This window comes from Hippichthys cyanospilos, chromosome 16 (genome assembly GCF_059441005.1).
Source record: "Hippichthys cyanospilos isolate Australia breed blue-spotted pipefish chromosome 16, RoL_Hcya_1.0, whole genome shotgun sequence".
In the NCBI taxonomy this organism is placed as follows: Eukaryota; Metazoa; Chordata; class Actinopteri; order Syngnathiformes; family Syngnathidae; genus Hippichthys; species Hippichthys cyanospilos.
The window spans coordinates 4,155,632-4,168,764 of NC_142384.1; the positions used below are offsets into that span (position 1 = coordinate 4,155,632).

The window sequence follows — 13,133 nt, forward strand, 5'->3', positions numbered from 1 at the left end:
TAATAATAATAATAATAATAATAATAATAATAATAATAATAATAATAATGATGCAGCGGCACTTGTTAGGGTAACCGGCATTTGACTGTCTGGCTGGCCGGATGTAATAATAACAATAATAATAATAATAATAATAATAATAATAATAATAATAATAATAATAATAATAATAATAATAATAATAATAATAATAATAACTTGTTCCAATCTTGTCATCTGATCAACTTCGTTATCATCAAAGCAATGCAAGAAATGAAACAGTACATGCAAACCTCTAAATCTAATCCTTGGCTCTTTCACAAATTCATTGTATAGCAAAGAAAAGTGTGTGCGGTTTCCTGAAATTCGAGTGCGTGTGTCATCAAATCCAGCCTACTCATTGCCTCTTCGCTCAATAGCCCTCACTCCCACACACATTTGTCCTTTTTCTCTTTTTAAGCCTCACAAAAAGAAGCAAAGAAAACTCGTTTGCAAAATAAAATGTGTTGCCTTTGATGGTAATAGTTTCTACCCGATTATATATGTTTAAAAGACACTTTTTTCAATGCATGTGTGGAGGGGATGCGAGATTTGCATATATAGGAAAGAAAGGGGGCAGCGTCAGGCTCTTTGCAGTCTGAGAAAGATTGATCACCGTCACCCACCCGGGGCTCCCTTGGCCCTTCCCAAATATGCCTTGTACATTTTTAAATGCCCATTTTTTTTTTCACTGTCACAACTTCGCGACCCAAATTGTCTGCCGCAATTAACTCCTGTGTGAATATTAAAAAAAAAAAAAAAAAAAGTCTCTACCGAAAAAGGATCTGCGAGCACCCCTGCGTTTCGGACCGACCTCACTGTGAACTCACCCCCCCTCCGTAAACACATGACCAACCCTTTTTACCACACACTTCACACTGAGAAGGGGGGTGGGGAGCTTTGCACCTCATTCTAGATTTCTCGAAGGACAAGAAGATGGCTTCTAAAAAAAAAAAAAAAAAAAAAAAACACAAATCTATTTTTACGGACTGGAATTATATGCTATTGTTCTTTTTTTGGCAGATAAAAAGGTGTAAACACTGTCAAATACACAAACACGTTTACCACATTTTCCACAGAATTAAAGCTAGCCATGGCCTACTGCTGTCAGTCTAAAATCCAATCTGCATTTCTCGGCAACTGTCAGACGAATCATCCGACTGCGATATGGAGAGTATTTTTTAAAAAGCCATTTTGTCAACGTTAAGGACGATCTTCGAATGTTAACTGTCATCGTCAACCGGAGGAAAAAAATATGTCCCAAAGATGCTCTATTGTTTGTGCGTGCAAGCTGAGATCCAGGCCGTCTACACTATCCACATGGCCACCGGTCGCCTTCAGGCGGTTTCCCCCCCGCCTCTGATTTACCCCCGGCGTGACCAAAGCAACGACATTAATTTGTGGCATAGCCCCGTTTGCCACATTTTGCACAAAATAATTATGCATCTTCCCACAGTCCCTGCTGCTACCGGGCCTAAGCCTTCTAATTGGTTCTTTAGGGTCACGTGACCATGAAGAATTAGCTGCATTTTCACCCCATAGTTCTTCAGTTTAGCCTTCCCGGGTCGCCATGCAGCTAGTAATATCACAGATATATACAATTAATATTGCCACGCGGGTTTACTCTATCGCGACCGAAACCTGCTTGCTCGCGCTTTTGTATTTTTTAATTTGAAGCTACTTCGGGGCTATATATGAGCCTGCATAATTTTGTGTGTTTGTGTGTGTGCACGTGTGTGTGTGTGTAAGTGCGGTTCTGCGTGTATGCGCGCGTGTCTGTGCACGCGCGTGTGTGCGCGCGCGTGCTTACGTGTGTGTGTGTGTTTGCGTGCGTGTGAATGTGTTTTGCTTTTTATTTTGGGGAAGGGATTTTTCTGGGGGTCTCGTTGTTAGACAGTGATAACCGTTTGCGGGAGCTATGAATTTTGAATTCGGACGAGAGATCGGTTTTATAAACAGCCAACCGTCGCTAGCAGAGTGCCTGACGTCTTTCCCTGCCGTCCTGGAGTCATTTCAAACTTCATCAATCAAGGAGTCGACAGTAATTCCGCCTCCCTTTGAGAACACCATCCCCAGCTTCAGCCCCTGCACAGCCAGCCAGCCAAGACCTGCAGATTCAAGCAACCCGCATAACCGGAGAACCTCTGTTAGCAATGGCCTCCAGAGGAACCACCGACTCAGCCAGCATCTCTCCCCGTCCGATCAAGCCCCCGCCCCAAACGCATCCTCTATTGCTGGACCAGTGGCTCGCAAATTCCCCTGGATGAAGGAAAAGAAGTCATCCAAAAAATGCCAAAAATCTGGGAGCAGTGGAGCCATCATCCCCCCCGCCTCTATTTCGCCGTCACTTCCCGCCTCCGGGTACGCTTCGGCGGGTATGGAGTCACCTACAGGTCGGTTTATAAGCTGGGCTCCGTTGGGTTTCTTGCGTGGGTTTCAACTGTTTGATTGTCCACCATTCATCTCTGCTGAAGCCCTTGAAACAAATGTATCAGTCAAAAATGGCGTTGTTTCAAGCAGTGTGCGTCTTGTGCATTGCGGTTATGCTGAATGAGCAAGGGAGCCATTTTTAAACCACTGCATATAGAGCTGGGCTCTGCCCTGCGCTTTTCATTCATTAATGTTTACCATTTTAATAGATTGCGCTTTGCTTTGTGCAAAATGTATACCGGATATCCCATTTATTAGATTACAATAACCTTTGATAGAAGTGGGACATCGGGAGTAAACGTCATTTTTTTCTATATGACAATTCTTCACGCGCTCCTTTCGAATAATTCATCTGAAATGTTGTGATTTAATAACGCGCCTCTAACGGAAATGTTGTGCTCAAGGTTATTGGTTGAATGCTGACATAATGGTGACGCATATAGTCTGCCGAAGAATGGTGGGGGGTTGGGTGTATAGCCTACTATCCGTACAAAGTAAAACGGGGAAATCCTATAGTCCTTTGTGTTATTTGGCTTCCAATTAAAAAGCATGAAAATTCATACAGAGAATTTAATTCATATCAACACCCAAATCACGTCTGCATACACGAACGCGTACGCAGGCACGCACATTCATTGACACACACTTACACACTCGCACGCACACACTTGCACACACGCACCCCCCACCCTCCATCACCTACACACACACACCACACATTTTGTTTTTCTTGACAAATATCCGCAATTTTTCCAATAGTTATTGGTGTCTCTTTCGACCAATAGCATATTTTCACTTTGTATCCGCGTTTTCCTTTCACATGGAGCGATACTATTTGTGCTTTTATTTATTAAATTTCACCCCTTCGTCTGATTTTATATGCAGTTGCGCGCTGCATTGTTGGGGGGGGGGGTATATACGGGTTCGCTTTACTGCCTTTTGCGACCCCCCCGTTTTTTTAAATTTAGCCTTTTTATGCGCATGCAATTTAAAATAATTGTCTTGTTTTATTTAAATTTAGCGGTTGCCCTGACTATTGAGAGGGCGCGTTCTGCGTTGCAACTGTTTTAGAAGAGCCAGGGCTTATTATAAATGGGTGAAATTATTCACGGGGATTGCCTTTTAGCAGCTTTATCAAATCGCCTCAAAATAAATGTATTTGTAACACATTTGAAAGAATATCCGCATCCATTCTTTGCTTCTCCGTTCAGATCCAAATCAGGCGGGTCAGGACGTCGGAGGAGTTGGGTCACGTCGGCTGCGCACCGCCTACACTAACACGCAACTACTTGAGCTGGAGAAGGAGTTTCACTTCAACAAGTATCTTTGTCGACCTAGAAGAGTGGAGATTGCAGCTCTTTTGGACTTGACCGAGCGGCAGGTGAAAGTTTGGTTCCAGAACCGGCGGATGAAACACAAGCGGCAGACAACGCATCACCGGGATGGCGGGGGCGATGGGCTAGGAGGAAACCAAGAACCCGGCGAGCCGCTCGAAGGCACGGATGCTTCATCACCATACTCAAGCCAGCCGCTTGAGGCATCTGGCACTGGGGAGCTATCGGATGGCGAGGCGGGGAGCAGTAATCCATCTTCGGCCGCACCACCGACCGCCCACGCCCATGACAGCGGGGACAATGCGCATCCCACGCTAGAAGAGGGAGGCCTATCGAGCCAGCCGAGCCTGGCAACGCTGTCCAATGCGTCTGGCTCCACTGATTCCACTGCCAAATACCACTCCCCGGAGCCGTTCACCACGAAATGTCCCAGCGATAACGCGAGCGTAAGTCATCTAAACTCAACTTCTGTTCCACAATTTTGCGAGTTGCCAGACTCGTCCATCCCGTCCTCATCGGCCTCCTCCGACCTTCCTGACCTGACTTTCTTTGCCGGGGAAGCTTGCATGTCACCCAGCCTTCAGAGCTCCTTGGACAGCCCTGTGGATTTTTCCGAAGAGGACTTCGACTTGTTCACAAGCACACTGTGCACCATGGACCTACAGCTCAATTTCTGAGAGTTTGAGTAACAATAACCGCATACAAAACCAGGGCTCTCAATAAGAACTGCATTATGAACAAACGCGCGCAACATTCCTGAATGATTCAATAGCGGGATATTAGACGACAATAATTAGAAAAAATATTTTCATCAATTTGCCAGTATTATTTGTGCCATGTATCATAACGATCTACCACGAGAGATGACCGTTTTCTTCTTTGAATGTCGAATTCATATTTTTTCCTTTGTCCTCATTTCAGGAATGTGAATTTAAAATGATCTTTATTAGCTATTTGATTTTTTAGAATGCGTGGATTTTTTTAATCCAAACATCTCAGGAACTGCTTGGTATTGCTGTACTCCTTTCTTGGAAAAAAAAAAAAATCTCAAATGAGTTGGAAAAAGTCTCTTTCAGTGACCCGAGAGAGGAAAGAAGCCGTGTTGAGGATTGGAATTTTAAACCCTACCTTATTTATTGAGATTCTTTAATAGTGAGATCAAAATTATTTATTGTATGAATATTTTCATAGTGGAATAATAATATGATTAATAAAATACAAATACATTTACAAAGTGGCGTTTGTATTTTTTGTGAAGTGTCATTATAGGTTCAAATACAATTGAATGATCATAAACCTTTCTGATTTTCATTCAGGTAGACCATAATCAAATTGCATTATTATTATTATTATTATTATTATTATTATTATTATTATTATTATTATTATTATTATTATTATTATTATTATAGTTGTTGGAGTAAAGGTGGCTTTAGTTCCACACTGAAAAGGTGATATTTTGTCGCAGTTACAGTTTTTTTCAATTTCATTAAAAAAAAAAAAAAACAGACTGAGGCCACGCATTGCACTCGTTTTCTTACACGTTTCGTCTGGGTAGAAATATAAGATTTTGAGAATCAACAGATACAGCCACGTAAAGACACTAATAAATGCTACACAGCTATATCAAACGTTGAAAATGCCTTTATATGTAAATCATCAGCACACTAGTCTTGGTGGTGTATTTTGTGATAATATTTTTATAATGGCTAATAATTATAGATAAAGTAACACTAGCTAGTATAAAATAGGATGGCTTGAGTGCGTAGATATCCAAGCGGTAGTAATATCAAGCAGCCGTTGAGAATTGAAGTCATTGGCTGTTGCCCCTCCTCCTGCAAAGTTAAAATGGCGCTGCAGACAAAGCAGGATGCAAACAATGAGCATTGGCAGCCATTATAGAAAAAGCTGTGCGCGTGTGCACGTATATATATGCGCATGCTGCATGTGCACGTGAATGTGCGCGCCCGTGGGAGTGTGGGGGAGAGAAAACTTGAGGAAGAAAAAACGTAATGTTTTTTTATTTTTTACTACATTTGTACCTAATTAAGAGTACGACTTCTACTAAAACGCGTCCGATTCCACCACAAATTCGACGATGCTATGGTAATAGATCAATGTATTAAAATATGTTAAATTGTTAATTAATTATAAGAACACTACTTTAGCATAGACCTGCATAAGAAGGAAAGAAAACAATATACAAAGCAGAGGCCAGTCGCAATATGCAGCCTAATACAACTTGTTGGTGATAGTGCACTATTTACTGCTAATAGACGAGGAAAAAGATAACAAAAACCTCACGAGATGTCTCACGTGATTGAGACCATGAAAAGGTGACAATATGAGATTTTTGCAAAAGTTCCAGTAAATAATATTGGTAATGCTTAACACAAATGTTCCAGTTTCATTTTTTTTTTTTTACAAATTTAGCCGAAAGCATGTCATATTTTTGTAGTACTACAAATAATCTTTTTATACTTACAGTGGACCCCCCGGGTTATTGGGTCCCTGGCTTACATTTTTTTCACCTTACAATGTGGAATACTGAGTTTTTTTTGTCCCCCTTTAAGGCATTTATTCCGCTTTACGATTAAAGTCAACAACTGTCATGACCAGCAGGGTTAGTTGTGTTTGTTGTTTTGCCTCCCTCTTGAGGCGTTTTAAAGTAATTGCTTTTATTTTCTGTTGGCGCACAAACTGCCTCCACTGCAATGCATCATTACAATGCTGGTCTGCTACTGGTTGGTGCTTTCAATATCATATTTATGTTGCATTTCAGTACTTAATTCAAACTTGTTATCCATGAGTCCTAAGATTGCTAGTGATGTTAAAAAGAGAAGTAAGAAGATTATTTATATGGAAACGAAGGCAGATATAATCAAGAAATATGAAGAAAGCTAAGCTAGCCTCACCTAGCCTACCCTTACCAGGGAATATGGCCATAACAAGCGTCACTCAAAGGTAAATAAATCCTTTATATAATTTGTTTATTTATGATGTTATTTAATTGAATGCATGTATATTATACTGTATATAAGTAGCACGTTCTATACAATTTTGATGCCAATTTTTAATATGTACATACAACTTTCAGGTTTTTACCTGGGGTTTTACACGTGTTAGTTTATTAACATATGTTTGAATTGCCTGCCATACAGCAAATTCCTGTTACAATCCCAACTGCGGAACGGATTAATCTCGTAAACCGGGGGCTCATTGTGTATAAGCGGTATTTATATATATACAAAAAATCCCCCCCCAATTGGATTGGATATGTGTGTGTCTATCTTTGTCTATGTGTGCCCTGTGATTGGCTCAAAACAGGTCAGGGAGTGTCAGGCAGCTGGGATAGGCTCCACCATGCCAGCATCCAGTGTGTGTGTGTGTGTGTGTGTGTGTGTGTGTGTGTGTGTGTGTGTGTGTGTGTGTGTGTGTGTGTGTGTGCGCGTGTATGTGTACGTCCGTGTGTGTGTGTCTCTGTGTGTTTGTTTGTGCTTGTGGGAAAATATGTAAGATCACAGACCAATTCTAAATAATTATGAATGACCTGTGACTTCAATTTAAACTGTACTTAGTAGTGCACCACCTTCTTTTATATATATATTTTACATATTATTTTAGACTTCTAGCCAAAATCTCTACCCAAAATTTTCAGCGCTGTGAACTGTGTTAGGCTGTCAGTATCAATGTGTGCACAGTCACTTACATCTATAAAACTCTCTTTGAAAAGTATTCGTATGGCTCTCAATAGCCTATATGATTTCTCGAGTGCTGGTAGCTAGCAGCTGCTTTTTCAAGAAGCCTACACGCACTAAATGCTAGCAAAAGGAGCCATACAACACAATGTCCATGGAATAAAATAACTGTCTGGATTTGGGAGCAGCAATTTGTGCATTTTAATCTAAGTGTAATATTACGCTCGTAACTCGAACTGCTCGTATGACGGGCAATCCAAACCTATGTTAATTAGTGAATGCGTGCAACGCGTGCAAAAACCTTAGGTAAAAACATCACGACTTTATACACATATTAAAAATGAGTAACATAATCTACTGTACAGTTAAATTAAATAACATATACAAAGGAAAAATGACATTTATCTTTGGAGCGCCGTGACTTGAGCTGGGTTTAGGCGGAGGGGAGCAGAGACCAACCCGCAAAGTTAACACAGTTACACTGATATGCTATTGCTCTTACAATGTCACAGTCACTGTTTCAGTCACGGTGTCAGTCACGGAGATGCTAAAACATATCACTGGCGATTTCCTTCTCTTTAATCCATAACAGAAGAAGCCTCTCCATTTTGTTGTCGAGCGAGGTCCATCCCCCGGCAAGGAAAGTCTTGCCCTTAGAAGATTGCCGAGCGGTTCCGTCCATAGTCACGAGCAAGGTTAATTATGCGTGTGCCTCCCTCTTTTTTTTATTATCTCCTGCTTTGTTTCTATTGTCATCATCCTCTTACTTCTTCCTTTACCGCTACTAGCAAGCTTAGAAGCTATGTCTAACAGATAAAGTTTGCAAAGTCTTCACAACATTCCTTCCTTCCGTTTTTCACTCATTTTCTCTCCTTCCTTCCATCCCCACCAGCTGTGCCATCAAGCTAGATAAAGGCGTTCGGCCAATAGCATATCGGCATTTCTGTGATTGACGTGACGCCGGCCAATAGCATCTCCGTGAATGAGACCGGGTGACCTTAATCGACCAATAGCATATTGGCATCTCCGTGACTGACACCGTGACTGAGACAGTGACTGTGACGTTGTAAGAGCAATAGTGTTCATGTAGTGTCACAAGCGTCAACTGCTGACTTTGTTGACGCAGCTAAGCGAAAATGTATTTGCATACACAACGGCCGGCATGTCGGATTGTTCGTAAGACGAAAGGTTTGCTTGGAAGTGGGGGACAAAAATCTCCGTGGTCCACGCTCGTAAGTCGAAATGTTCGTAAAACAGGGTGTTCGTAAAACGGGGGGGGACTGCAGTAAAACTCCTTTACAACAGAACTTGCATGTGAAAAATATCCCACAGTGTGAAACAAAAAAACATCTGTGCACTGAAGCCTTCCCTCTTTATTACTTCCCCATACAAGGAAACAAATCCCTCTGTTGGATGATACGAAATGTTTCCTTTTTGAATTAGTGTTGCACTGAAATTCACTACAGCAAAAACAAACCTGCAGTAAAAGCTTGGTTTATATTTGACGCGGCGGCACACGTTTTGTAGCACTTTTTTCTCGGAGAAGCTGTCGCTCGCAGTCAGATCATATTCTCCCATACTGTAGGTGGCAGTACATGGACTTTAAGGCATACAAACAACACTACTCTATAGCAGTGGTAGAGAATCCGAGTCGATTCAAATGATCTAAACAGACTCGTCATCTCTCCCCAACGTGGTGCTCGCCAGGAGTTGTTTGCGGTATTTAGATCACGGTATTCCCTTTCAGATGAATCATAAAGGTATTTGCTTCAGTGAACTTCCATAGGCATTAGTTCATCTGCCATGTTTTTTGCTCGTACAGAAATTCTAGAAGGCATGCCTTGCGGAAAATCTGGAAGTCGTGGACATTTCGCGGAGGGGCGTGGTTACCGAAATATCGTCGTTGTGATGCACGGAGTGACGCGGAACTCGTGGACTCGCCAATCTTAAACCAAGTTTAAGACAGGATGAAAGTAATAAAGATGAAAGCTGAATGAAGCAAAGTAAAAGACATTATGTAAGAATTTGACTAGAATAGATTTGGCAATTTCTTTTTTCTTTGTTGGATGGTTTTGTTTTTAATTTCAGTCCCAATATAGATTGCACAACTCGTTTTTCATGTTTACTTCAAAGACATAGATTAGCTACAGTGAGAAATCCCATTGTGAAAAATTTCTAGCTGTAAACATGATTTTGTTGGAGTTCTACTGTACTATATATAAATGAATTCTCTTCATAAATCACAATTTGCTAAATTTAGTACTACTATCGGCCATCCCACATGCTGTGTTCATATTATTTTTACAAGTTGTTGACCAATTTATAGTGTCGAAAATTGAGTGATCCGACTATTTACAGCAATGTTATAGGGAGAACAAACATGCCTTTCTTGCATTTTTGTGAGAGAGCAAGGAAGAGAGAGAGAAAAGAGGGAGAATGAGAGGAGTTCTTAAATGAAAGAGAATGAAAGAAAAGAAAGTGATAGTGAGTTTGAGCGATCGAATGAAAGAGATAGAGAAAATGGGAGAGAGAGAGAGAGCCAGACAAAGAGAGAGGGATTGGTTGCCTGTGTTCCAATAATCTTGCTCTTCTAGCTGTCACAGCGCGTCGACCAGCTGCCATGCTGTAATATGTATTAGGCCTTTATCTCCTGTATCACAGTCCCCATCACTGTTATGATTTCAGTTTGAGCATATGCAGTTACATAACACAGGTGTGACAGATCACCCACTTAAAAGGGTTGGCAAAAGAAGTCGACAATTTATTTTTAGCATCCTCGTTGTGGACGAATCTTTCAACAGACACTTATATTTGGGGTAAAACACCTGAAATAAATCTGTCGATCAACGTTAATCAGTCGTGATACATTCGAAAAGCACTGCTAAGGTTGTAGTAGTCTCCCACTTTGTCTTTTCAGCATTTATTTTTTTTTTTCTGCAAACCCACATGGTTTATTTGGAACTAATAACTATGAGGTAGTGTGATCAAGTCATTTTATTACAGTGTTGTAAAAAAGTATCTGCCTCTGATTTCTGTGTTTTTTGCACATGTCCTTGGATGTATGTGATTGGGTGAGTGAATGGTTTTTCGTCACTGTGTGCCCTGCGCTTGAATGGCAAACTACTCACCTGAAATTAGCTGGGATAGGCACCAGCAAGCCTGTCACCCTTGTGAGGATAAGCAGCAGTAGAAAATGAATGGTGGATGGATGGATGGATGTCTTCAGGCCGTCTCTCTCAATACACATGTGAAATTTAGAATCTTTTTCGGATCTTTTGCAGCTGAGTTATTAAGAGCTTGGTATGAATATGAAAATATGCGAGGAAACACGATGCCCTGTCCTTGTTATATAGTACAGTGATCCCTCCTACTTCGCGGTCCTAGATATCGCGGTCTCAGTACTTCGCGGGTATTTCCAGGAAAAATTAAAAATATTAAAAAAAAAAAAAAAACATTTAAAAAAATGCACAAAAATCGAAAAAAAATGAAAAAAGCAAAATAGTACATTAAACAGTACTGTATTCATCAAATAACTAAGTAATATTAGGTAATAACTATGTTAAGAATTCTTCAAGAGAGTTCGTGACGTTTTTTTAATCTTATTTTGAAATGAATTCATTTAATTTGTCGGGTCGCGTTGCATTTCCGTTTCCTGTTTTACGTTATCTGTGAGTCATTGGGCTCCTTACGGTGACGTTAGTGAATGACAACGTAAGCTCATATTTATAGTTTATTATCATTTATGTTGATAACGCACGCTACTGCCTATTTTTAGTAAGCGATGAGTGTTTTTTCTGTTTGTGTGTCCGTTTGTGTAGAGGTTGCACTTTATAGTTAGTATTTGTTAGTTGTTGCTAACCCGCTAATGTCAGCTAAAAATACAGTAAATTCATCGATTAAGTGTTTAGATGTTAGTTTACTGACTTTAAGATTGTTGTTGATTTATTATTCAACAGATACTACATGATACACATACATGAGCCAAAATAAATGTGAAGTTCAACGTGATGACTTGCATACTCTTTCACCGGAGTCTTGGTGCAGATAACCAGTCCTGAGAACAAATTCTTAACAAACTAAGCAATATTAGTTATTTAATGAATATACAGTAATGTTAATAAGGATAAGGTCATGTTAAATAATAGGAGAAAGGAAATTAGATACGCAAAAAATACAAAAAAGAGGATTGTTTGTGGTTACTGCGGCTATATTGAGGCGTACATAGAAATCTAGGAACTGATACCCTACTCCGAAGGGGGGGGTTGACACCACCCATTAATCACGGTACTTCAAAAATCAATGTATTTTTTCATAATTTGACTTCTCAGTTATCGAATTGGTACAGTCCAAATGCAGAAAACCTTCACAGCACGTCTCTCCGCAGTATGCAGTATCCTTAACAAAACTCCATGCACTGAGTGTTTGAACGCTAAAAAGTGAAATGGCAAGGGAACACTCTATTTCCTTTGCCACTTGGTGGTGCTACCACTATAATGAAAATTAAGTTAGTAGCTCTCCGGAAAACTACATGCTCACCAAATGCATTAAGTCTTGAGAATATACAATCATTTGGGTGAAGCTTGAGCTCCTTTTATTGTCATATTTACTCAGACTTTGCAGCGACATATAGGCCACGCCCTTTATTGAAAAATCACAAAATTTGGCATAGACCGTGATCAACATCTTGAAGTTGCCTGAAAGAAAGAGTCAGTCATTCAGCGTAGTACATCAAAACTAAAGAAAAGTATTGTTTTTTGTCACCACTAGATGGCGATACATGTATAGCAGAATGTTGTCATAATAATGTAGGAATCTTTTGATCATGACTCCTAATATACATATGAAATTTGGGATTTTGCAGCTTGTGCAGCTGACATATGAGCCTTTTGTGTTATGTCATTTAGTATTTTAAAAAGACAAGGTTTTTTTTTTTTTTTCATAGTTGTTGCTCGAGGTCCTAAGATGGTACAGCCCAAATTTCAATCAGAAAAACCGTCTTGGAAAAGGGGGTAATGTACGACCTCTGAAGATGTTAAAAAATGGACTTTTAAAAATGTATGACTTATATTCTGTAAATCATCATTTTTGGCTGCAATCAAATTTCTTTAGATGCCACCACCTGTCTTCTAATTCATAGATCGAGGTGTTACATTCAAATGTAGGTGTTTTGTGTTTTATTATAAAAATCTAAGGGACACTCCAGAGCAATTTTGCAAAATATGTAAAATAATTGAATACGGTTATTTTTCAAGGCCTTATGTGTGCACAAAGTTTCGTGAGTTTTTGTGCATGTTAAGACCCTAAAAAATAGAATCCCTAATTTGAGAATAATGTGTTGCCACGATAACAGCGTTTTCCGAAGAATCCTAAACTTTGTGTTCTGACATCATTAAGGCCTAATCATCATCTGAGCACATATGAAATAGATCTGTTTAACCACTATGTAGAGTTCATGGGTTGAATTCCAGCTCCAGCCTTCCTGTGTGGAATTTGCATGTTCTTCTCATTCCTGCGTGTTTTTTTTTTCCGGGTACTCCGGTTTTCTCCCACTTTCCCAAAAACATGCATGGTAGGTATATTGGACACTCCAAATTGCCCTGTGTTGTCTCTGTGAGTATGAATGGTTGTTTGTCTCTGTGGATGGATGGATGGA

General features: G+C 40.1%; 1 protein-coding gene across 1 annotated transcript; it reads left to right on the top strand.

Moving 5' to 3' along the window:
• Nucleotides 1-1,936: 1,936 nt before the first annotated feature.
• On the top strand, nt 1,937-4,889 carry hoxb2a (homeobox B2a). Its single transcript, XM_088436973.1, has 2 exons — nt 1,937-2,411; nt 3,660-4,889. The coding sequence occupies exons 1-2, from the start codon at nt 1,937-1,939 to the stop codon at nt 4,457-4,459; spliced, it is 1,275 nt and encodes a 424-aa protein (XP_088293099.1). The 3' UTR covers nt 4,460-4,889.
• The last annotated feature ends 8,244 nt before the right edge of the window (nt 4,890-13,133 follow it).

What these genes read in the sequence shown, in the direction of transcription:
- hoxb2a (XM_088436973.1), top strand. Translation starts at nt 1,937, where the DNA reads ATGAATTTTGAATTCGGACGAGAGATCGGTTTTATAAACAGCCAACCG. An exon ending in GGGTATGGAGTCACCTACAG is followed by an intron (nt 2,412 to 3,659) that starts GTCGGTTTATAA and finishes TTCTCCGTTCAG; the next exon opens with ATCCAAATCAGGCGGGTCAG.